The sequence below is a fragment of the Saccopteryx bilineata genome, chromosome 6 (genome assembly GCF_036850765.1).
Source record: "Saccopteryx bilineata isolate mSacBil1 chromosome 6, mSacBil1_pri_phased_curated, whole genome shotgun sequence".
NCBI lineage: Eukaryota > Metazoa > Chordata > Mammalia > Chiroptera > Emballonuridae > Saccopteryx > Saccopteryx bilineata.
In genome coordinates, this window is record NC_089495.1 from 195104490 (window position 1) to 195129872 (window position 25383).

At 47.5% G+C, this 25383-nt stretch overlaps 3 protein-coding genes across 4 annotated transcripts in view; 1 reads left to right on the plus strand and 2 right to left on the minus strand.

Annotated features, from left to right (window-relative positions):
* Positions 1-1456: 1456 nt before the first annotated feature.
* Positions 1457-3075, minus strand: PI3 (peptidase inhibitor 3). The gene is made up of 3 exons (XM_066235249.1): positions 2919-3075; positions 1810-2061; positions 1457-1607 (listed from the first exon to the last, which is right to left on the minus strand). Exons 1-2 carry the CDS (start codon positions 2995-2997, stop codon positions 1811-1813), a joined length of 330 nt encoding a protein of 109 aa, XP_066091346.1. The 5' UTR covers positions 2998-3075; the 3' UTR covers positions 1457-1607; position 1810.
* Positions 2092-25383, minus strand: part of KCNK15 (potassium two pore domain channel subfamily K member 15) — a 284394-nt gene continuing 261102 nt past the window's right edge. Inside the window, exon 3 of the transcript XR_010726044.1 lies at positions 2092-2103. The gene's annotated coding sequence lies outside the window, so the exon portion shown is untranslated. The remainder of the gene's footprint in view (positions 2104-25383) is intronic.
* On the plus strand, positions 14364-19432 carry WFDC5 (WAP four-disulfide core domain 5). 2 transcript variants are annotated; one of them, XM_066235812.1, is made up of 4 exons: positions 14364-14581; positions 18230-18370; positions 18465-18600; positions 18971-19432. In XM_066235812.1, exons 1-4 carry the CDS (start codon positions 14497-14499, stop codon positions 18984-18986), a joined length of 378 nt encoding a protein of 125 aa, XP_066091909.1. In that variant the 5' UTR covers positions 14364-14496; the 3' UTR covers positions 18987-19432. The 2 variants fall into 2 exon arrangements, with proteins under 2 accessions (XP_066091909.1, XP_066091910.1); XM_066235813.1 differs by having other exon boundaries at positions 14371-14581; positions 18460-18600.

Sequence of the window (25383 nt, forward strand, 5' to 3'; positions counted from 1 at the left end):
GGCCGGTTGGCTCAGTAGTAGAGTGTCGACCCGGCGTGTGGAAGTCCCAGATTCGATTCCCGGCCAGGGCACACAGGAGAGGTGTCCATCTGCTTCTCCACCCTTCCCCGTCTCCTTTCTCTCTATTTCTCTCTTCCCCTCCCGCAGCCAAGCCTCCATTGGAGCAAAGTTGGCCCGGGCGCTGAGGACGGCTCCATGGCCTCCGCCTCAGGTACTAGAATGGCTCCAATTGCAGTGGAGCAATGCCCCAGATGGGGGCGAGCATCACCCCCTGGTGGGCATGCCAGGTGGATCTCGATCAGGCACATGTGGGAGTCAGTCTTTCTACCCCCACCCCCACCCCCGCTTCTCACTTCGTGTGTGTGTGTGTGTGTGTGTGTGTGTGTGTGGAGAGGGGGAGACTATATAGCTAACGTACTCAGCACAGGACCTGGAACAGGGAAAACTAAATACTGTACAACATCAACTCATAAACTACTCTTACCGTCAATGGCGTAATTTGTATTTGTCAGGCCAGAAGTTTAGGCACATCTCTCATTCATATGCCAAGGTGCTCTGGTCTCAAAGCTCTGGCCCAGTCCAGCTGACCCCTGGAGAATGAACGGGAAGCCCTGGCTGGTGTGCTCCCGGCGAGAAGCGGGCCAGTGCTCCCAGTCCTGTCTCCCCAAGCTTCTGCCCCTCACTTCCACTCACAGCAGGAGCCCGACACAAAAGTTGTTTCAGGGCCAGAATGTCAGGGCTAGATGGCACTTCCAAAATAATTGCATCCAAACCCTCAAACTGAATAGACAACTGAGGCTCAGAGAGGGAGGGAGATTTGTCTGAGGTCACCCGGCAAATTGGGAGGCAAAGTGGGGCCGGAACTCGGGTCTGCAGACCCCCAAGCCTGTGCTTCTCCCACTCCACCCACCATGCTCCTCCTCCCATGGCCTTGGTCTTCCTGGACAGCTTGCTTGTCCAAGGGCAGTGTGGGGTAGGGGGGCAACATTAGAGCCACGAGGTCGTTCAAGTTTGTCCAACATATACCCTCCACGTTGGCCAGCCCTGTCCCCAACTTGATGTCTCCAGAGAACACTGTTCAACATTTCTACTGAGGATCAAGGACTTGGTGTGTCTTGTCTCTTCATTCACATCTTAAAATAGAAAGTTGGGATAGGACATTGCTTAACCCAAAGGCATTATATGTGTTAATGGCATGAACCAGTGAAATTTCCAGATTCCCATTTCCTGGTGATACGGAGACTGTAGTTCTCGGGCTGATTACCGGGTTTCTGACATTAAGCCGCAGGAAGGAGCCTCCTGCTCCTGCCCCCTTGCTCTCCAGCGCACCAGGATCAGCTCCCGTGAGGCCCTCTAACCCCACCCTCACTGGGGAGAGGGGGCCCCAACTCCACACCCTCCGCCAGGAGCTTCCAGAACACAGAAGTCATAGGAACCATACAAATGGAGCAGAAAGCAGTCTTTTATTAGAAAGTCATGGGAGGAGCAGCCCCAGGCTTGGGAACCTTCAACAAGAGGAAGGATGAGCAGTGTGGGGGAGGGGAATGCCGAAGGGACCACCGGACTGCAGCTCTCGGGGCTCCACAGGTGAGGCCAGGACCAGCTCCCTGGGGGCAGAAAGAGGAACCAGAGATGTAATTCAGCGGGACAAAGGATCCAGTCCGCATGTCACCCCTCTCAGGACCCCAGCTACAGCCTCTGAGACCCCTCCACCTCCCATCACCTGCCAACATCCCCCCCTCACCAGCCGAGGGGCACTCCCCCCTGCTCAGCCTTCTCTGTGCCCTGTGTCCTCCATACAGTTCTCACCTCACTGGGGATTCAAGCAGGCCAGCCCACAAGGGCCCTGGCAGCACTTCCTGGCCCCCGGGCACTCGCTGTCACTCCTACAGGCGTTAGGTGGGTTCATCATGGCGCATCTTATCAGAACCTGGGGGCAGGAGCCAGACTTGCGGGTATCTCTTTGTGGACTTGGGATTTTGACTGGACGTTGCCCTTTGACTGGTTGTTGATCTTTAAATGGACTTTGACCTTTGACAGCTTCTTGACCTTTATAAGCAGCTGTTGAAAGAAACATATCCTCATTTAGACCCCATGCCCCTGCTTTACCTACCTCATCTTTCTTCTCGGTCCAGCCACTGCTCACTCCAATGTCCCCCAAATTAGGACCTGAGATGGGGGGGGGGGATTGGGTCACCAAGGCTAACCTGTGCTCTTGGAAGGCTATGCCCTGAGCTTTGCGGAAAGGGTCCACAGGACCGTGGTCTCCTCGGGTGTCCTGTCCCTCACCACCCCTCCACTCCAAGTCCTGGTGCTCTCAGGAGGAGATGCCAGACTGGGCTGGCTCCCAGAAGTGAGAAGGACACATTGTCACTTCCGAGGAAACTTAGTGGAGGGGAGAAGAGCCCCGAGACGCCTGCCAGGTGACCTGAGCTCGCAGCCACGACAGTCCCTCGCTCCTCTCTAGGTCTCGCTGTTCTCCACAGTAAAACGGCGGGCTTCAAATGACACAATTCCTGAGGCCCTGTTGGTTCTTAACTTCCTCATAGAGGGCTGATGACTCTCAGCCAAGCAAGGGGCAGACAGGCTAGGGACAGACCCCACAGCCAGGGCCCAGATTCCTGGGTCTCCTCGCTTCATTCTGCAGAGGTCTCCATATCTGAGGCCAAGAACACAGAATGACACTTCTGCCACAAACAGTCCCCATAATTCAATCCTGGGGTGAGAAGCACATGGGGTCTGCTGGGCAACTGCCTACTTTTTCTGGCTACAGTGGAAGTGACCACAGGCGGAAGTGTGGCCTAAGCCCAGCCTGTTGCCCCGGAAGTGCTCCCTGTCAAGACCCAGGTTGCCTGTGACAAGCTCTCCTCAGCTCAGCTCAGCCCGGCCCAGCCCGGCCTGGCCACTTGCCCACTCACCTTCAGTGACAGCTGCCTGTACTGCCAGTGTCCCAAGGACGACGAAAACCGCCAGAACCAAGAAGCTGCTGGTCCTCATGTTGTCAGGAGAGTGTATGGCTAGGAGCCGAGGCCAAGCCTGTTTTATGCAGCCACAGCTTCGCCTGGGGCCAAGGGCGGGTCTGTGGTTTTACAAGGGATAAGACCTATATTTCTGTGGCTCTACCAGGAAATATCCACCCCCATCCTGGGAGGGAACTTGGGGCTTTCCCCAGAGATGATTCAGGAAGAGAAATGGCAGATACTGTGTTACATCATCTCTGATAGTGCTAGGAGTGCTGTCTGTCCTACGTTCACACGGAGATGGGGGCTGCTGGCCCTTAGATACCATCAAGACCCAATTGTTTATATTTAGAAAGAATATGAAGCCCAGAGAAAAGACAGAAATCACCCAAGGTCATTTAGCAAGTCAGCGGTTCGGTGATTTGATTTCAGACCTGAGGCGCTCCGCCTTACTCCCTGACCTTGCCAGCCTCACTGCTAGGGGCCCTAACAGTTTACCCTTCCCAGCATCGAGCTGGGCTTCTTTTGCGTTCTCCCCCTGGCCCCGAAAAAAACCTCAAAGGCAAATTTGCCTTAAAAGTCTAATGGCTAAGCCTGACCGGGCGGTGGTGCGGTGGATAGAGCTTCGGACTGGGATGTGGAGGATCTAGGTTCGAGACCCCGAGGTCGCCAGCTTGAGCGCGGGCTCATCTGGTTTGAGCAAAAAGCTCACCAGCTGGGACCCAATGTCACTGGCTCGAGCAAGGGGTTATTTGGTCTGCTGAAGGCCCACAGTCAAGGCCAGGTGTTGGGCAGATAAAATGTATTATGCTCACTTTGTTAAAGAGGCCATTGCCCAGGTGATATTAATGTGTGTTGGGGTGGGCTAAAGGCAGGGAGAATCCTTGTAGCCTGGGGCTTGGTTTTGGGATTAAGCCTTTCCTACCCTTTTTGATGTAGGGCGGTACAATCCAATCATGCCTCAGAGAAGTGACTTTGTATTAGAGACTTCCCTGTTTTGTATATTGGATTAAGAGTTTGGATTGCTACACTATAAAATGGGGACGAAGTGGGAGCTTGGGTTCTTGGTTCCTGAGACTAGTATTAGAAATGAGAGCAGAGGAGAGCAGAGAAAGGCCATGTGGAGGAGGCCAGGAGAAGCAGCCAAGATGGTGGAGTGCTGAGTGAGATGCCAGTTTGTGTAGAGTTTGTATCTGGGATAAGGAAAGGAGATGGGGAACAGAGGTGAATAAGTCTGGTGAGCTAGAAACCTTTGATTCTAGGAAACTCGGATAAGTCAGTAGCTTTGTGAGCACTGAATGTGACTGGGTTTTGGAGCCCAGTGTGTATTTTTACTTGCCCGCCGGGTGCAAAGCTAGAATTAAAGACTATGGCCCACCAGTTTTTGGCTCCGCTGTTTCTTTGCCGACTGTCCGAATCCAATGCGAACCTGCATGGGCTGGCCTGCTGTGATGGTGGCCCTGGCCTTGGCTCCTGGCTTTACACCAGGGGTCCCCAAACTACGGCCCGCGGGCCACATGCAGCCCCCTGAGGCCATTTATCTGGCCCCGCCACACTTCTGGAAGGGCACTTCTTTCATTGGTGGTCAGTGAGAGGAGCATAGTTCCCATTGAAATATTGGTCAGTGTAAAGCCAGAAGCCAAGGCCAGGGCCACCATCACAGCCGTCTGGCCCATGCAGGTTCACATTGGATTCGAACAGTCGGTAAAGAGACAATGGAGCCAAAAACTGGTGGGCCATAGTCTTTAATCCTAGCTTGCACCCGGCGGGCAAGTAAAAATACACACTGGGCTCCAAAACCCAGTCACATTCAGTGCTCACAAAGCCACTGACTTATCCGAGTTTCCTAGAATCAAAGGTTTCTAGCTCACCAGCCTCATTCTCCTCAGTTCCCCATCTCCTTCCTTATCCCAGATACAAACTCTGTACAAACTGGCATCTCACTCAGCACTCCGCCGTCTTGGCTGCTTTTCCTGGCCTCCTCCACGTGGCCTCCTTCCGCTGCTGGCTCTACTCTCTCTGCTCTCTCATGCTAATCTCAGGAACCAAGAGCCCAAGCTCCCGTTCTACCCCTATTTTATAGTGTAGATTCAAAACCCTTAATCCAATATACAAAATAGGGAAGTCTCTAATACAAAGTCACTTTCTGAGGCATGATTGGATTGTACCGCCCCACATCAAAAAGGGTAGGAAAGGCTTAATCCCAAAACCAAGCCCTGGGCAACGGCCTCCTCGTGTTATCTTTAACAAAGTGAGCATAATACATTTTATCTGCCCAACAGTCAGTTTGTTGATTTAAATTTACTTGTTCTTTATTTTAAATATTATATTTGTTCTCGTTTTTTTTTTTTTACTTTAAAATAAGATATGTGCAGTGTGCATAGGAATTTGTTCATAGTTTTTTTTATAGTCCGGCCCTCCAATGGTCTGAGGAACAGTGAACTGGCCCCCTGTGTAAAAAGTTTGGGGACTCCTGGTCAAGGCACATATGAGAAAGCAATCAGTGAATAACTAAGATGTCTCAACAAAAAACTAATGATTGATGCTTCTCATCTCTCTCCGTTCCTGTCTGCCTGTCCCTGTCTATCCCTCTCTCTGACTCTCTCTCTCTGTCTCTGTAAAAAAAAAAAAAAAAAAAAGTCTAATGGCTAATCTCTGCACTTTGCCATTTCATAGGTAGTCTCTGAGATGCAACAAAAAAAGTAACAGGGAAGGTAGAAGTCTAGATCTATCTAGAAGGGGAGGATGCCCTTGAAATCACAGTAAGAAAAATAAAAGCACCCACAAAAAGAAAGAGCACAGAAATCACGCATTAAATGGAAATCTACAGTGCTTTCCTCCTTCTTAGAAGAGCGCCCTGATTCTTCTGAAGGACTCTTGTGTCTTTGTATCATCAATTTAAGAGTCTAATGGGGACTGCTAATCATGAAGGTAGGTGTGTGTGCCCTGGCCAGCAGCACAGTGGACAGAGCATCGTCCTGGAGCATGGAGGTTGCTGGTTCAATCTCAGGGTCACTGCTTGATCCAGGTTTGCAGGCTCAATCCAAAGGGTGCCAGCTCGACCCTGAGGTCACCCGTTGGAGCCCCAGTTAGGCCATGTATGAGAAGTTCATCTGGTTTGAGCAAAAAGCTCACCAGCTGGGACCCAACGTCACTGGCTCGAGCAAGGGGTTATTTGGTCTGCTGAAGGCCCACGGTCAAGGCACATATGAGAAAGCAATCAGTGAACAACTAAGGTGTCTCAGCAAAAAACTAATGATTGATGCTTCTCATCTCTCTCCGTTCCTGTCTGTCTGTCCCTATCTATCCCTCTCTCTGACTCTCTCTGTCTCCGTAAAAAAAAAAAAAAAAAAAAAAAAAATGGGTGCACAATTAAGTGGAACAATAAATTGATGCTTCTCTCTTTCTTCCTTCCTCTCTCTCTCAAATCAATGGAAATAAAAAAGTGTGTGTGTGTGTGTGTGTGTGTGTGTGTAGTCAGGTCTATTAAAGTCCTTTATTTGAATTGATCACTAAGGGTAATTCTTTGGGTGAAGATTCTACAATAGATATGAGCCTGGGAACTCCAGGAGCTATGAGTCCAGTCTGGGAGGAGTTCAACTGTGTGAGAAAAATGAACCTAATTAATACACTGGTGGAAACAGAGAAAAAGTGACGAGAGAGGATTTGGAAGGCACCAGCTCATCCTTCATGCCTCTTTCCCTTAAGAACAGCTCATCCCACACTCTTCCCACAGTTGAGTTATGACCCAATGAACTAGCTTTCTGTCTAAGCTAGTCTGAGTTGGCATTTTGTCATTGCTATAGAAGTTGCGAGTAATAGAAATTAATACCTAGAAGCTGGGCGTTACCAGGGACAGAACCTGAAGTGTGGAAGTGATCGAGTTAAGCTTGCTTGAGAAAGAGAAGAAGCAGACTAATTATTAGATAGTGAACCAGTTGACTAACTCTCCATCCTTTGTCTCTTTGGGCTCAGACCACATGCCTATCAATGCCAACACATTCAGGAGATATATACAAAGGTTAGATTGTTGGAGTCTGTTGGCTACCTAAAAAAAAAAAGGGCTCATTGCAAAATAAATCACACATTAAAAAGTGTGTAGAACAAACTATATTGTTTGAAGAATAGCACTGAGATAGGCAGTCTGTGCTCACCACCAGGTACAGGAGGACATGTTTCCTGGGTACACACCCCACTGTTACACCCACTGTCCTTCCTCCCCAATTGCTCCCCCCTTTCTCCTTCCCAGAGATCACCACTTTTCTGGATTTTCTGCTAATTAGCCTATTCAAGTGTCTTGCCCATTTTTAATGGGTTGTCTATCTTTTTTTCTTATTGATTTGTGGAGACAAGAAATTCTCATGTGTTACTAGTGAGGGTCTATATTTTTGCAACCTATTTGAAAATAGGTTTGGCATCAGCTATTAAAATTCTATGACCTAGCAATTATACTCCTAAGATAAATATTTTCACAGTTCTTCCAGGAGACATGCATTAGAATGTTCACAAAAGTACTGTTTCTGATAACAAAATACTGGAAACAGCCCGTATTACCAACAACAACAAAAAAATGACTATACATGTTATGACATATTAATACAATGAAATAGTATATAAGTATAAAAGGAATATGGCCATTTAATATTTACATATAGTTATATTTATAAATATAACATAACATAATATATAGCCCCAATGTGACTCCAATGAAAATAATGTTGAATGAAAAATTCAAATCCCAAAAGAAAATATTTAGAATTATATGCATGTTATAAGGCTCAAAACTAAGGAAAACTAAATAACCTTTCTTTTAATCTAGAGCATTCCTTCCAACTCCGACTTCTCTTCCTTCCCTTCCTCCTCCTCCTTCTTCATGCTATATTAATTTGTTGATAAAGATGCCAATTCCGCCTGACCTGTGGTGGTGCAGTGGATAAAACGTTGACCTGGAACTCTGAGTTCGCTGGTTCAAATCCTTGGTTTCCCTGGTCAAGGCATATATGGGTGTTGATGCTTCCTGCCCCTCCTCCCCTTCTCTCTCTCTCTCTCTCTCCACTCTAAAATGAATAAATAAAATCTTTAAAAAAAGAGATGCCAATTCCCTCAAATTGATTTTTAGATTAAAAACAATCTTAATTAAACCCCCAGATAGATTTATGTAAAAGTAAGCCAAAAAAAAATTGGCAATATGATTCTAAAATTTAGATCTAAAAAATGCAAATGGCAAGATAGCCAAGACACTCTTGAATAAGAACAATTTTTTTTTTTTAGAGAGACAGAGAGAGACTCAGAGAGAGGGATAGATAGGGACAGACAGATAGGAATAGAGAGAGATGAGAAGCATCAATCATCAGTTTTTCATTGCTACACCTTAGTTATTCATTGATTGCTCTCTGATATGTGCCTTGACCACGGGCCTTCAGCAGACCGAGTAACTCCTTGCTCGAGCCAGCGACCTTGGGTCCAAGCTGGTGAGCTTTTTGGTCAAACCAAATGAGCCCGCGCTCAAGCTGGCAACCTCGGGGTCTCGAACCTGGGTCCTCCGCATCCCAGTCCAATGCTCTATCCACTGCACCACCACCTGGTCAGGCTTGAATAAGAACAATTTAATAGGACTTTAATATAGCAGATATCAAGGTTTATTTTAAAGCTGTAATAATTATAATAAAGTAGTATTAGAATAATGATAGATAAATAATTTAATGAAACAGGAGAGAGGGTCCAAAACCAGATGCTAGCACACAGTGAGAGCATGTCTTTAACATGGTTATATTACATAAACATAGCTACAGTTATATTAAGAGGGCTGCACATCATAATATCAGTCTAGTTTCCTGAGTGGTTGACGGGAGGACAAAGGTAAGGAGGTAGGAGAGAGGGGGAAGGCAAAGGAAAAAAAGTACATAAATATTGTTTCACCAAAACCAAACCAAAACAAAAAAACTTATTAGGCCTGATGTGATCCTATTACATTTATAAATATCTTAGAAAAAGAACAAAAGGCACTAGATATCTGTTTACTAACTTCTCGAAATGTCCATGGAACTTACCAACAAAAAAATCAAGTTGGAGAGAGATATCTGTGTTTTAATAATATTTCAGTAGACACACATGAAACTTCCACAGATGCCTAGGTTTAAGAATGAAAACGAGGGAAGGTAGGAAGAAATACACACCATGCTGTTAACAGACAAGATTTATGCAGCCAAGAAACATTTGCGGGGCAGTCACCACCACCATGGCCAGTCTGTCGCAGGGCACCCGAGGTACCCATCCAAGGCCCCCGAGTGAAATACCCTGAGGTTGAAGCCACCAGAGGCTCAGGCTGAACTTGCACCGTACCGCCTGCAGGGGGAGAAGGAGGTCAAGGCCAAGGAAGCGGAGGCTCTGGGATCGCAGGGCACCTGCAGAACTGAAGGGAAGGACACCAGGAGAAGGTGACCATCCTCCAGACCTACATCCCGCAGAACTGGGACGACGTCCTGGCTAACCCCTTGGTGTGACATCGGCCAGAAATCCATGAAAACTACTGCATTAATAGGGGAAGAAGAAAGAAGCGCCTGCTCCATGGATTGGCATTTTAAATATCTTTTTAAAATTTTTTAAATTTTATTTATTCATTTTAGAGAGGAGAGAAAGGGGGAGAGAGAGAGAGGAGAGAGAGATAGGGGGAGGAGCTGGAAGCATCAACTCCCATATGTGCCTTGACCAGGCAAGCCCAGGGTTTCGAACCGGCGACCTCAGCATTTCCAGGTCGAGGCTTTATCCACTGCGCCACCACAGGTCAGGCCTAGATTCCTCCGTGGAATAGCAAGCTTTTGCAGTTTGAGCTCTATTCTTGTGAAAAGGCATTAAGGTGATTTCCGTCTATTACATAGTAGGTCCTTTTACTTCGGGAGAATAACAAATCTAGTTTCTTGGAACAAACTTAGAGCTGTTCCAAAGATTTCATCATCTTTTAACCTCATATTTCTTAGAAATGTAATAGGTATGCATTATTTTCCTATGCTTTTTAGCTTAAGCAACATATGTATATCAATACTAACTTTTTCTTTCTTAGATGTAGTAAAAAAAAACAATTTTTTTTATGAAAGAAACTTTTATTTTTTATTTATTTTTTTTTACAGAGGCAGAGATAGACAGGGACAGACAGACAGAAATGGAGAGAGATGAGAAGCATCAATCATTAGTTTTTCATTGCGCGTTGTGACTTCTTAGTTGTTCATTGATTGCTTTCTCATATGTGCCTTGACCGCGGGCCTTCAGCAGACCAAGTAACCCCTTGCTGGAGCCAGTAACCTTGGGTCCAAGCTGGTGAGCTTTTTGCTCAAGCCAGATGAGCCCGCGCTCAAGCTGGCGACCTCGGGGTCTCGAACCTGGGTCCTTCCACATCCCAGTCCGATGCTCTATCCACTGCGCCACCACCTGGTCAGGCTATGAAAGAAACTTTTAAAAATGTTTTTCTCCCTAAACTTTTCTTGAAGGTCAGGGGCTTTATCTATGAAAAAATAGTAAATAGATATTTGTAACCTCTGCAAAGCAGTGGCCAGCCTTAAAACAGCCCTTTCTGGCTAAGGGTTAGAACAATGACTATAATATAATCGTTTGAGTTGTTTTTAGTATCTTTTAATAAAATTACTAGCTGATAGAATTCAAAAACTTGCCCTGGCCGGATAGCTCAGTTGGTTAGAGCATCGTCCTGAAGCACAGAGGTTGCCGGTTCGATCCCCAGTCAGGGCACATACAGGAGCAGACTGATGTTCCTGTCTCTCTCTCACTAAAATCAGTCAATAAAAACTAAAAAAAAAAAAAAATTCATTACTTGGTGTACTGATTGATAACCACTTAAAATAAGGTAACCAACTTTTTTACAATGAAAAGGAGGACAAAAATAAATTAAAGAAAATAATATCGTAAATAAAACATTTTCTTCATTGCAACAATACACTATAATATAAATGCATAATAAAAACATTTGTAATATTTTATATTGTAATTATGCTTTCATGCCTATTAATTTTTAATAATAATTGTAAGAAAAAAGTACTCATTTAGATACAAATACATCACATCACACACAATGGATCAACTCTGCATCGATCAAATACGGACATTTACAGGTTAGTCACCCAAAATCAAAAAGAAGGACATGGCCTGACCTGTGATGGCACAGTGAATAAAGTGTCAACCTGGAAATGCTGAGGTCACCAGTTCGAAACCCTGGGCTTGCCTGGTCAAGGCACATATGGGAGTTGATACTTCCAGCTCCTCCCCCCCTTCTCTCTCTCTCTCTGTGTCTCTCCCTCTCCTCTCTAAAATGAACAAATAAAAATTAAAATTAAGGAAAAAAAATGAATAAGAAGAACATGTAGGAGGACACTTTTATTTATTTATTTATTTATTTATTTAGAGGACACTTTTCGAGGGAAGATGGAACTTACAAAAGAAGAACTGTCCTCCCTAAAAAAGGATGATTGGTCACCTTACTTAAAAGTAAAGACTCCTTGTTAGGCAAAAAATAAAAGAGATGTTTCCAGGAATTAGCAAAATGCCTACTGTTGACCACTGAAAATGTCTATCATAGAACTAACTCTAAGGCAAAAGTAGAACAAATAGTATGTGAATATGATCCACTGTGAAAATGTAGAAATAGCAAAACTTTGATCAAACAGGACAAGGGGGAGAGAAGGTGGATAAGCAAGTCAAGTCAGCCCCCTGTCTGCTCTATGTATAACAGTTTCATTTTCCATTATAAAAAAGAGTTTTTAAAAAAGAGATGCTTTTCCCCAAACAGGACATTTCCACAAGGTAAAGATGTCCATCTTGGCCAACACAATTCACATCTTAACTGTAATCAAAACCAGTCTTTGTGTCTCCTAAGGAAATCCCCGATTCAGCCAATGATCCTCCGTGGCTTCAAAAATCATTAGGCGAAAGTTTGACTGGGATTGGGTATTCACAGGGTGCCAGCTCATCATCCTGCAGTTAATTTGCTGTTTGTAAGGAGGAAAGCACAACTTTACAAAAGAGGCATCAGGAGACACTAATTAAAAACGCATTCATCTATCTTCATACACTAAAAGTAGGCGGGTGAAACCCGTGTTCCTCCTGAGCTGACGCAAGAAGAGGGCACACCTGTAAAGCGTTCGTGCCAAGAGAGCTGAACTTGAACCTCACCAAGCCTCTAGAGCTAATGTTCATCCATGGACATACAAAGGGTAGAGAAGGAAGTTGAAAGATATCACAGGGAAGTAATGTGGAACTGTCTAGAAAACAATTCCTCCTTTTTTCTTCAACAAATTACGGTAATAGCATGAAAAAGGAGGAGGAGGAGGGAAGGAAGAGAAGTCGGAGTTGGAGGGAATGTTCCAGATGAAAAGAAAGGTACGAGACATTACAACCAATGCACCTTATTTAGATTCTGACGCCAGCACCCCGACTGAACAAAGTCAGATAAGAAACGGTAAGAAAACTAGAATATATGGAGAATATTAGATGTTAAACCATCACTGCTAATTTTGTTAGGTATGACAACAACATGGTGATTGTGTGAGAAAGTGTCATACAATCTTATTTCTTTGAGATGCGTATCGAAGTATTTAAGAGTAAAAATGTAAGACACATCTGATTTGCTTTAAAATACTTCTCCTACAAAGGAGTGGGGATATACATGGAGTGTTGTAGGATGCTAATTGATGAGACTTTTTCCTTTTTCTTTTTTTTATTAAGTGAGGGGGGGGGGCAGAGAAACAGACTCCTGCATGAGATTAGGATGGGATGGATTGGACCGGGATCCACCCAGCAACCAACCCCCATCTAAGGCAGATACTCTGCCCATCTGGAGCCACACTGCTCTGCTGCTCAGCAATGAAGCTATTTTAGCACCCGAAGCAAGGCCATGGAGCCATCCTCAGTGCCTGGGGCCAACTTGCAGGAACCATTCGAGCCATGGCTGTGGGAGGAGGAGTGAAGGGGGAGGGGTAGAGAAGCAGATGATTGCTGCTCCTGTGTACCCTGATCGGGAATTGAACCGGTGACTTCTACACACCTGGCCGATGCTCTACTGCTGAGCCAACCTGCCAGGGCCAGGTGAGACTTTCAGTTATGAGATGACTAAGTTCCAGGGATCTAACGTCCGGCATGGTAACTATAACCATCAATACTGTCTTGTCTACTTGAAGGCTGCTCTGAGTAGAGCTTTCCTGTCCTCACCATGACAACAACATCAACAACAAAATGGTAATGATGTGAGGTGATGGGAGTGTTACCTCACTGTGGTAAGCATTTCACAATACATACGTGTATCAAATCATCACGTTGCACACCTTAAACTGACACAATGTTGCATGTCAAGGATATCTCAATGAGGCTGGGGAAAATGTTCATTGTTGAATCTGGGCGAGGGAGTACATGGGACTTCATAAAACTACTTGCTGTTCTTTTGTGTATTTTTGAAAATTTTTAACAAAAAAACAATGGATTTATTTTTGGAACGTAACGAAATGGCCATTAGGTTGATATGGAAGAATGAAATACCTGTGACAGGGACGGCTGATAATGGAGATTACTGAGAGGTAACGGGACATCGTCAGCCCTAAAATGCATGGTGAAGCTGCAACCATCACAAAAGCAGTCCGATCAAAGGGAGAGAACAGGAAAACCAGAAAACCGTGGAGCTTTTGATAAAAGTTCTGATTCCCAACCAGGGGCAAAAGTTTGAATTATTTACTAAATGATACTAGGACAATTGCTTAATAACTTAGAAAAAAGGCATTTCCCTATTTCACACCCTATGCTCAAATAAATTTTAGCTGGATTAAAGAATTAGATCTGTAGTGACAGCGACCTCAGCCAAACCCAATCCTATGCTTCACCCACCCCGACAGCTGAGCCAGACTAGGGCACAGGGCGGGTCTTCCAGACGCCACTGGAGTGGATCTCGTCAAAGGTGGGGCGCTCGCCTGCTCGCTCGTTCTCTGTCTACCTCTCAAGGAGGGGCAGGAGAAGAGGCAGGCCAGGCCTTATGCACAGTGCAGCCTGGGCCAGCCTCCTCCAGCAGAGCTCTGCCCCTAACCATCATGCTTCCTAGGCACCCAGAACTCTGCAAATCCTTGCCATTTAAAGCCGACTTGTATTCCCCTGCCTAAGCCGGTGCTGGGGCTTCAGGATCTTAGAGAGCCAGGAAAGGGAGTATCTGACTCAACAACCTTCACCCATTATATGGATGAGAAAAACTGAGGCCCAATGAGGGACCAGACTTGCCCAAGATCACAGCCCAAGTCAGCAGTACAGGCAGGACCGGATCCTAGCCCCCCACACCCAGGTCCTTCCTCCACCTATATCATCAATTCTTGCACAAGCGCCCTTACACTGAGGCTCTTGGGCAGGGGGTGGGGCCAGGATGAGGCAGACACCTGCCACTCCATCCACGCCATCTCCTTCCTTCCTTTACTCAGCTGCTCTAGCCTCCCTGGGACCGCAGGGGGTAATTTAGGGGCCCTTGGGCCCTGACCTTATTAGGTACTACAACAGAAACATGAGGGCCCAGAGCCTGCTCCTCCTGGTGGCCCTCCTGGCTTTGGGGAGCCAGCTGCCTGCCGCCTCGGGCAGAAGGAAGGGAGGTAAGTGTGGGCAGGTTCCTCTGCTCCAGGGACCAGGTGCTTTCTACCTCTCTGGCAAGTGTAAGGGTTTTGAGGAGGCAGGGAACTCAGTGTGTATCTGTGTGTGATGTGTCTGTGCGTGAGCTGTGTGTCTGCTCTTAGTGCTTGTGTTTTGTTGGTGCCTCTTTGTGCCCATCAGCCTGCCCACATCTATGTTTGTAAACGTCTTCCTGCCAGTTTCTCGGTGCTTGTCTGTGCCTGTCTGCACAGCTGAGTGTGGGGTTGTGGGCGCACACATGTCCATCTCCGTATCCATGAGCATCTCTGCGGGGTGGGGGGCACAAGCCTAGCTGTACCCCCTTTGCTCTGGTTGTCTCTATGGAGGTGTGTGGATCTGTGGGTCCACATGGCAGGGAGATGACCCACCTGTTGTCCTCTGTGGCCAACAAGGCCATGCCTGGTCTGGCCCCTGCCCATCTTATTTCTGCCTTTCTCAGGCCCTGACTGAGTCCCAGCCCAATCTGTAGAGGGGACTACGGAATGGAGTAGGGATGTAGTTTCTGGGATCTGAGATCTCGGACCTGTTGGAAAGAAGGTCTAGCCCTTCCTCTCTTCTCTCCTTCAGCTCCCCAAAAGGCTGGGGCTGACCCATCACCAGGTAAAGGAGGCTGGGGCTGCCGGAGTAGTTAGACAGGTGCCTCCCACCTGGGTGAGGCCTTTGCTTCCATCCCCTTGTGGGCTGGAACAGTCTGACCTACATACACCTGTGCAGCCCTAGCCCTGCCTCCATGGGGCAGGCGACAGTAGTGAGGGCAGGGCCCTGAGGAGCAGTCCCCTGTGCCCTCTGGGAGCCCTCACAGAGGACACTCAGAAGCCCCAGGCTGAGAAGGGAAGGGCGCTGGCCAGTTCCAAGGTCAGATCCCACACTGGCTGATTCATGCACCATCACCATATTCCTCCTCACTGCAAGGCTGTGAGGTCACGGCTATTTTTATCCCCATTTTGCAGATGAGGAAACCGAGGCTCAGTGAGGAACCACTTGCCCAAGGCCAAAGACTGACTCTGAGTCAGTGTCAAAGGTGGCCACTGAGGGCAGGTCTATGGAATCAGGAAGACTCACTGCCCAAACCCACTCCTTGTAAAATGAGGGCTCATGCCCCTGTCTCAGGAGTAAATGGTGTCTTAAGGAACAACATATGCTGGTCTCCACTGTTCATTGTGTGTCCATCCTCCCGACTCTCCACATGAGATCCTGGCCTGGCTCGCTGTAGAATTTCAGACAGTGGAGGAAAACAGCAGAGCTGATGCTGGAGTTCTTCATGTGAGAGAAATCACTCCATTAACTGTCCCCAAGAGTTGTCAATTGGTGAATTAACACCGATTGGTGTTCAATAGTGTGCCAACAACTAATTAGAAGACACAGTCTGTAGGTTTAGAAAATTCTCAGATGGTCCAAAGCTGGAACGAAGACCTGCTACCTCAAATCCATCTGTTCCTTCAGCAAACAGTTAGTGCGTGCTCGCCACTATGCACCACGACACTCTTCTAGGTATCAAGATATGGCAGAGAGCAAAACACACAAGGTCTCTACTTTCCTAGAGCTTTCATTTTAAAGGCAGGAGACAGACATGACACAGACAAGCCGATACATATAACGAATAAGCAAAACTAACACCTGGTCCTGCCACCATTGTGACCAACCCACCACATCCTAGTGGCAGGAGGTGGGGAGGAAGCACTTGACCATCCTGAGATAAACCGTAAAAGCAGGAATATTTTGCCTAAACTCAGTCCTCAAAATACATGAGAACTTGGGCCCTTTCCTCCACATTGCTAACTCAAGAGTAAACACGTTGCCCCCGACTTCTGCAATACCAGCACCTGCAGCTAAGTGATGATCTCCCAGATGTAGTAATTAAGTGAGAACACTGCCGTCTCCCCCGTCATGAACAGCCAGCTAATGGTAACCTTGAAGGGCCTTTTTTCCTTAAGTAGTTGCTGGGTCTTGTACTGGGAGAGCCAATGCTGAGTGCTGGTCTTCTTCACAAACACGGCAAGTAAAGACCCTTTTGTTTTCTTTATTATTATTATTATTTTTTACAGAGACAGAGAGAGAGTCAGAGAGAGGGATAGACAGGGACAGACAGGCAGGAAAGGAGAGAGATGAGAAGCATCAATCATCAGTTTTTCGTTGTGCGTTGCGACACCTTAGTTGTTCATTGATTGCTTTCTCATATGTGCCTTGACCGTGGGCCTTCAGGAGAGCGAGTAACCCTTTGCTGGAGCCAGTGACCTTGGGTCTAAGCTGGTGAGCTTTTGCTCAAACCAGATGAGCCCGTGCTCAAGCTGGTAACCTCGGGGTCTGGAACCTGGGTCCTTCCGCATCCCAGTCCGACGCTCTATCCACTGCGCCACCGCCTGGTCAGGCATTGTTTTCTTAAAAACAAAACAAAACAACAACAAAACCCCTTTCCTTCAAATAGTCGCTGAGCCTCCAGTGTTCTGTGTCAAGGGTTGTACTTCAGTCTCGTGGTGAGCTAAGCAGACAGGGGGTCTCTTGTCATAGCTGCTGGCAAAGGGAGAGAGGCGGACAGGGAGGCAGGGTCCCAAACCCTGGAGGAAAGATCCTTCGGGAGCATGTGGGGTGCAGGGCGGCTGACCTAGGGTCAAAGAGGCAGGGTCTCCTGGGGAGGTGGCGTTTCAGCTGACGCCGGGTGAACGGGGTGTAGGAGGGTGCACCAGGCCAAGGGCACGGCCAGAGCCCGTGCAAAGAGAAGCGGTGTGGCGTGCGTGGGTCAGGCGCCACAGAGAGCGAAGAGGACAAGAGAGGACAAGGCCAGGGAGATGGGCGGGGACAGACCAGGTGCGGCCGTGTTAGCGCAGGGGTGGGTTTTGAACTTCATTTTTTCCTATCCTTTATGTCACCTGAGTCTCAAACCTGCCCAAATGGAGGGAGTGCAGCTTCCCATTTCGTAGACAGAAAACGGAGGCTTGGAGTAAATATACATAAATAAAAATAAAATAAAAACTTGCCAGCCATTTGCAAAGTGGAAAGGACTTTGAGGGAATTCTGCTAAGTGACATAAGTGAGACAGAGAAAGACAAATACCCTAACATCTCACTTATATGTGGAATCTAAAAAACAAGCAAAACCAAACCAAACCTATAGAAAACACCAAGCTCACAGATACAGAAAGTGGAGGGGTGAAGAGTGGGCGTTTGGGTGCAGGCATCAAAAGGTACAAACTTCCAGATATAAGATAAGTAAGTCACGAGGATGAGAGGTGCAGCATGGCATCGCTAGTTAATAACACTGTGCTGCATGTCTGAAAGTTGCTGAAAGTAGATCTTAAAAGTTTTCATCACAAGAAAAAAATTTCTAGCAACTACGGTGGTGGATGTTAACTAGACTTACTGTGGTGATCATTTTACAATGTCTGCAAATACCGAATCGTTGTTGTACATCTGAAACTAACACAATGTTATATGTTGGTTAAGCCTCAATTAAAAAAACTAATTAACTAACTAAATAAAAGCAAATCCATACAAAAAAACAAATAATAACTTGCCAAAGGACAGGAAGAGAATTCAGACGTGATTCCCAGGTCAGCCCTTAGTACATGACTCTGATCTGCCTCCGGCTGCAATACGTGGGGGGTTCTCTTACAGAGAAACGTGGGGGATGTCCACCGGACGATGGGCCCTGCCTCCTGTCGGTGCCCAACCAGTGCATGGAAGACAGCCAGTGTCCCTTATGGATGAAGTGCTGCTACAAAAGTTGCTTCCGCCAGTGTGTCCCTTTGGTCGCAGGTAAGGGTCCCTCTCCACCTCGCTGACCTCCCGAGCCCAAGCCCCGGGGCCCAGGCTGCGGCAGGGCTCACCAGGTGCCTGTGTTGCAGTAAAGCAGGGCACCTGCCCCGAGGACCGACTGCGCTGCCTCAGCCCCACCTTGCACCTGTGCCACAAGGACTCCGACTGCCGGGGCAAGAGTCGGTGCTGCCTCAGCGCCTGCGGCCGGGACTGCCGGAACCCAGCTGGAGGTAAGTGCAGCTCCTGTGAGCTGGGGCAGGTTTGCTCCCTCTCTGAGACCCAGCTCGAAGATACCGTCTAGTCCGACAAGCTCCATAGGAAGCCTGGGCCCTCCTGAGGCCATTATTGGGGAAGTGGGTAGGGTTTGAGGGGTCCTGTTAGGATGATGGAGGAACTGGGGATCCTCAGTTCTCTTAGTAAACTTGCCATGTCCCTTGGACCACAACTCTAAATTGCTCTGAGCTTCTGCCTTGAAAAACAGTGGAAAATCCTGCCTTCGTGGTCACCAGGTTGGGCTGATGGGGTCTGGGTGGGCGATCAAGTCCAAAACTCAGAGCCCTGTTATGGGAGGGAGTTAATCCTTTCCTTCTCTGTCCTCAGATTAATTCTGGTTTAGGATCCTCAGCTCTGAATCTCAGGATGGGGTTCCCAGCAGGAAGAGATGATGACGGAGGGGCCTGGGACCTGCCACCCAGACAGATCTCTGCCAGCGGCAGTTCCAGCCTTCTGACGGACACAGATCTGCTGTGACTTCCCCTGCAGCCCATCCATGCCTGGATTTTCCTTCTGGGAATCAAAGTCCCCGGCCGGACCTCAAAGGACCCCTCTCTGGACCATGGCCACACTGAGCTCCTCATCCTTCCTAACACCCACCTTCCCATCTCTGTACATGTGTTTCTTGCCCCTAAAATGCCCGATTCAGGTAGGCCTCTCTTGGTGGCAGCCCAAGCCACCCACATGTTATGTTCCAGCAGTTTCCCGAACACGTCTGTTCATGTACCCCTTTCACAATTTTCACCAGACTTGCAAAACAGCATCGTGACATTTTGTGTAGTGCTTGTACTCCTGTTTATCTAATGCTTTTCCTTTAAATGGGCTCACTTTGGTATATAATTTCAAAAGAGTAACTTGATGTCACTACTGTAAACGGGACAAACAGGATCATTTGTCACAAATAGAATGTAATTCTAAAAGCAAAAGCAATGAAAACAGCTGACTTCCATTAAAATCATGTCCGACTGAACAGTATTAAATAATGGTACTGAATTCTAGTTAGACACTGCCACCTGTCAAGATTGTGAGCTGGAAGCTGGCCCTCTGATGAAATAAATGAGCATTAGCACTTGGGGTGGTAAACACACAATACAATATACAGGCATTCAAACTGGAAAGGAAGAAGTGAAACTGTCATCATTGCAGATGATGTGACACATTATATACAGAACCCCAAAGATTCCACCAAAAAAATTACCAGAGCTGATAAATGAATTCAGTAAAGTCGCAGGATACAGAGGAAGATCAGAATCCAAGAGGGGACATCAGTTGGCCAGGTTCCCGCAGCACTTTAGTGGTTAAAGGCAGATTCGAACTGAGTGTATCAGTTATCTATTTTTGTGTAACAAATCGCCATACATTTTTCAGCTCAAAACAACACACATTTCTTATCTTATCTCAGAGTGTCTGTGGGTCGAGGATCCAGGCACAGCTGTGCTGGGTCTTGGGCTTCTGGGTCTTACCAGGCTGAAAACAAAGTATTGGCCAAGGTTGGGACCTCATCTGAGCCTCGACTGGGGAAGGATCTACTTTAAAGTTCATGGGGTTGCTGACAGAATTTCAGGTCCTTGAGGGCATTTGAATTGAATTCCAAGCTGGTTGCTGGTGGGAGGGTGCCCTTCCTCTTGCCTTCCCAGCATTGCACCTTGCCTCACCAAAACTGCAGGAAGTCAAATCTTATGTAACCTCATCCGGGGGGCGACTTCCCATCACCTCTGTCCTATTCTGTTCATTGGAAGCACATCAGGAGGTCTTGCCCACACTAAAGGGGAAGGGATTACACCAGGGGTCCCCAAACTTTTTACACAGGGGGCCAGTTCACTGTCCCTCAGACCGTTGGAAGGCCGGACTATAAAAAAAAAACTATGAACAAATCCCTATGCACACTGCACATATCTTATTTTAAAGTAAAAAAACAAAATGGGAACAAATACAATATTTAAAATCAACAAACTGACCAGTATTTCAATGGGAACTATGCTCCTCTCACTGACCACCAATGAAAGAGGTGCCCCTTCTGGAAGTGCGGCGGGGGCCGGATAAATGGCCTCAGGGGGCCACATTGCGGCCCACGGGCCATAGTTTGGGGACGCGGGGATTACACAAAGCTGTGACTTCAGCAGGCAAACTTCATTGGGAGATATTCTAGAAGCTGCTGGCCACATCCGGGTCTAATTAATTCCAAAGTTTCTGAACTTTATGCAACAGCAAGCTTACTCTTTAGGGTAAAACCCCTTGGGTTCAGATGGTCCCTTGGAGCCAGGGAATAAAGGAGAACTGGGGGGCATCCATGGCACTGTACGGATGCCCCTTTAGTACCAAAGGCCCCTCTTCCCACTTCTGTCATGCATGAATTTGTCCACAACACCAGCATGATCTGGGGACAAAACCAGATCCCGGTTCCATTCCCTTCTGCCCTTGGGAAACGAATCTGTCTTTTCTCTTTTTGGAAACAACCTCTCCAATTCCAGGGGGGCATACCCCGAGTTTTGAGGGTAGTGGAGGTTGTAGACAGAGTACTACGCCAGGAAATGGGAGACCTGCTTCTCTGCAGATCTGCCTCAGTTTCCTTGCTGGAAAAATGAGGGAATTGGCCAAGAGGATCACTAAGCATCTTCCTGCTCTTTCTAACTTTGAGGGAAGAACTGAAGTGAAAAAGCCTAGAGCTGCACTGTCCAATGTGGTAGCCACTAGCCGCATGTGAGCACGTGAAATGTGATGAGTCCAAATTGAGATTTACTGTAGGTGGATGCAGTAGACAGAGTTCTAAGGTGATCTCCCCATCCCTGTATAATCTCCTCCTCTTTGAGTGTAGGTACAACCTGTGAATGTATGTTACATGGCAAAAGGGAGATTGTCCTGGTGGGCCTGGCCTAAGCAGGAGAGTCCCTTAAAAGCAGAGTATGTTCTCTGGCTGGTCACAAAAAAGGAAATCAGCACTCCGGTTTGCCTGGAAGAAAACAAACATTCATGTTGTGAATATCCTATGTGGCCACATGTCAAGGAGCCACATAAAGCCTCTAGGAGCTGAGTGTGATCCCCAGCAGACAGCCAGCAGGAAAAGGGGAACCTCAGTCCTACAACCACAAGGAAATAAATTCTTCTAATAATCTGTGAGCTTGGAAGAGAACCCCAAGCCCCAAATGAAAACTATAGCCCTAGATGACACCTTGGCTTCAACCAAGTGAGGCCCTGAGTGGAGAATCCAGTCATGCTGGGCATAGACTTCTGACTTAACGGTAACTGTGTAATAATAAATGTGTATTGTTTTAAGTTGCTCAGTTTGTGGCAATTTTGTTACATAACAATGAGAAATTAATACACTGGATTTCGAAGACTTAGTACAAAAATGAAAATCTCATTAATAATCTCTTATTGATTCCATACTAAAATTATAGTATTTTGGATATACTGGGTTAAGTAAAATACATTAAGGCCAATTCCTCCTGTTTTCATGTGTGTGTGTGTGTGTGTGTGTGTGTGTGTGTGTGTGTGACAGAGACAGAGAGAGGGACAGATAGGGACAGACAGGAAGGGAGAGAGTTGAGAAGTATTAAGTCTTCATTGCGGCTCCTTAGTTGTTCATTGATTGCTTTCTCATATGTGCCTTAACTGGGGGGGCTACAGCAGAGCGAGTGATCCCTTGCTCAAGCTAGCGATTTTGGGCTCAAGCCAGTGACCGTGGGGTCATGTCTATGATCCCACACTCAAGCCAGCAAACCTGCGCTCAAAACTGGTGAGCCTGCGCTCAAGCCAGATGAGCCTGTGCTCAAGCCAGTGACCTCGGGGTTTTGAACCTGGGTCCTCCGCGTCCTAGTCCGACACTCTATTCACTGGGCCACCACCTGATCAGGCTGTTTTCTTTTTTTAATGTTGCTATCAGAACTTTAAATTAATGTGTGGCTTACATTATATCTGTTGGATAGTACTCCTCTGGAGGATTCAGAAATCAGCTATGTGACCTTGGGCCAGTCATTTCACCTTTCATGCCTTCCATTTCTTATCTGTAAAGTTGGAATAATAATAGCACCTACCCCACAGATATATTTGCAGCTTAAACAAGATGAGACCTATAGAATACCTGGCTCAAGATAAGTGCTCGATAAACATTGGTTGTTATTATTAATAACAATTAATATTTGTAAAGTAGGAATCCTTCCTTGTATCCAGGTCCTAAACTCCAGCACCCTCTCCCCAACCAGGCACACAGTAGGTGCTTAATAAATACTTGCAGACTATACAACGTTGACAAAATCTTTGGCACAGAGACTTTATCCTCACAACCCACTCGGAAGGTGGGAATTAGGAATTTCTGGGCGGGTGAAGGAGACTGAACTTCAGGGGGCAAAATGATCTGTTCCAGACTTCACAGCTTAGCAGGGAAAGAGCTGAGTCCTGAGCAGGCTCTGAGGGGGCCTGGGACTCACAGGGGGCTGAAGCCACTTTCTCCAACTCCCTAGTGCAGATCCCCTGTGGTGGCCTTAGAGCAGGGGTCCCCAAACTACGGCCCTGCAGGCCCATGCGGCCCCCTGAGGCCATTTATCCGGCCCCCACCATACTTCCGGAAGGGGCACCTCTTTCATTGGTGGTCAGTGAGAGGAGCACAGGATGCATCTGCTCCTGGAGTACTGTTTGTGGTGGCGCCGCACACTTGCATCACTTGTTACGGATAGCAGTGACAAATATGGAACCGTACATTGACCATCTCATTAGCCAAAAGCAGGCCCATAGTTCCCACTGAAATACTGGTCAGTTTGTTGATTTAAATTTACTTGTTCTTTATTTTAAATATTGTATTTGTTCCCGTTTTGTTTTTTTTACTTTAAAATAAGATATGTGCACTGTGCATAGGGATTTGCTCATAGTTTTTTTTATAGTCCGGCCCTCCAACAGTCTGAGGGACAGTGAACTGGCCCCCTGTGTAAAAAGTTTGGGGACCCCTGCCTTAGAGGATGTGAGCTCCTATCTCAAGCCCACAACTCCTAGCTAAGCGCCCTGAGCAGGTGACTCGGCCTCACCTGTAAAAGGGGGGAATGTAAGACCCGGTCCCTGTCAAGTCCGTGTCTGCAATAACTTAGATAAGTCACCTGAAGCAGAGTGGTACTCATCAAGATAGGAAGCTATTATTACTGTTGCTCCTTTGTCAGAGAAGCCCCTGCTAAAATATCTCTTTAGGGGGGACCCTGTCCCCTAAATAATCCTTCATCCCCTGGTCTCTGACTTGGGAGGATGTCCTGGCTGCAGGGCCCAGTCCCCAGACACCCTCACATTCCCCAAGCAAGTCAGGAATAGAAACCACCGCCTCCGGCCGTCCGCGGTCTCCCTCCCTCCCCCGGCAGCGATCGATGCAGTCTCAGCCGCGGGGGACAGAGGAAGACTGGGAAGGAGGAGGCAGCGGGGCCTCCGCAGCAGCGTGGTTCCGCCAGGCTGCGGGGCAGACACCAGCCCCGGGGCGGCCAGCTGCTCCCCACCTAGGCGCGCCTTCCCAGACAGACGCACCAGGGCGGCAGGTAAGGGGGCCTTCCTCCGGGAGGGGCGTGGTCCGGGGAAGGGGCGGGGGCTGTGCGAGTGGACGGTGAGGGCTGCTTTTGAGAACCCCCAAGGAGAGAGCAAAGTGGGATGGCCGAACTTTGGGGCTGTTCTTGTTTGCTCCTCTGTCAAATTAGAAAACCTCGCAGGTGGGGTTAGGGTAGAGATTCAAACCAGTGAAGAGTACACGGAGCCCAGAGAAGTGACCAGAACATAGCAGGTGATCAAAATAAGAGTGAAAAGAGTCTTGAGAGTCACAAAACCCTGTTTGCAGCCTTACCCGTGCCGTGGACTAGCTGGGTAATTTTGAGACATCACTTTACTGGTATTTAGATGCTTGTGGGGGAAGTTTTGTTGATTAATTGTCCCATTTCATAGAGCAGGAAGGTGATATTTATTGTGCACAACGTATGTGCCAGGGACTGTGCTGCTAAACACCTTGCCTCGTGTAATCCTCATAGCTCTCCAGGAAAGGACGGTGCCTCCGCTTTACAGATGGAGCGACTGAAACTCAGAGAAGGGTCCACTCAAGATCATTGGTAAGAGGTAGGCTCAGAGCTGGAACCCAGGTCTGACCAGAGGGGATTGACACTTACTGAGCACCTACTGTGTTCCAGGAATTTTGCGCACATCCTCACACTAACCCTTTAATTGAAGTGCTCCATTCTACAGATAAGAGAGCTAAAGCCCGGAGCTGGAGAAGACTGGTCTTCCATCACACAAATAATAGAGTTAAGGACAAAACCCTGACTCGCTAAACGCCAAGCCCAGGGTAAGTGAAGGACACCCCGCCCGCTCCTTGCCAGGCACTGGGCCAGCTGCCTGATGCACACTCAATCCCTGTCCATCCTGGGAAGCAGGCATTACTGAACCCATAGTGCAGATGACATTACCGAGGTCAGGGGGTGAGTCTCTGGCCCTCAATTCCATTAGAGCTGAGAGACAGTGGGCAGTGGCAGGGTCTAACCTTTCCTTGGTATCCACAAAGGCTGAGCACTTCCATAACTTACCTTAATCCTCCAGCTTTCCTTGGGGGCAGGTGCTATTGTCTGCATGGCCCAAGAAGCTGAAGTGGAGAAAAGCATCTTCCTCAAGGTGCCAGGTGCACCTGTAGTGGAGATAAACAAAGGTTGCCTGACTCCAGGAGACAGTGAAACAGGTGGATAATTTACCAAACCTCTTCTGGGAGCCAGGCCCCATACAGACATTAG

What these genes read in the sequence shown, in the direction of transcription:
- PI3 (XM_066235249.1), bottom strand. Translation starts at nt 2,997, where the DNA reads ATGAGGACCAGCAGCTTCTTGGTTCTGGCGGTTTTCGTCGTCCTTGGG. An exon ending in ACAGGCAGCTGTCACTGAAG is followed by an intron (nt 2,062 to 2,918) that starts GTGAGTGGGCAA and finishes TTCTTTCAACAG; the next exon opens with CTGCTTATAAAGGTCAAGAA.
- WFDC5 (XM_066235812.1), top strand. Translation starts at nt 14,497, where the DNA reads ATGAGGGCCCAGAGCCTGCTCCTCCTGGTGGCCCTCCTGGCTTTGGGG. An exon ending in CTCGGGCAGAAGGAAGGGAG is followed by an intron (nt 14,582 to 18,229) that starts GTAAGTGTGGGC and finishes GTTCTCTTACAG; the next exon opens with AGAAACGTGGGGGATGTCCA. An exon ending in GTGTGTCCCTTTGGTCGCAG is followed by an intron (nt 18,371 to 18,464) that starts GTAAGGGTCCCT and finishes GTTGCAGTAAAG; the next exon opens with CAGGGCACCTGCCCCGAGGA.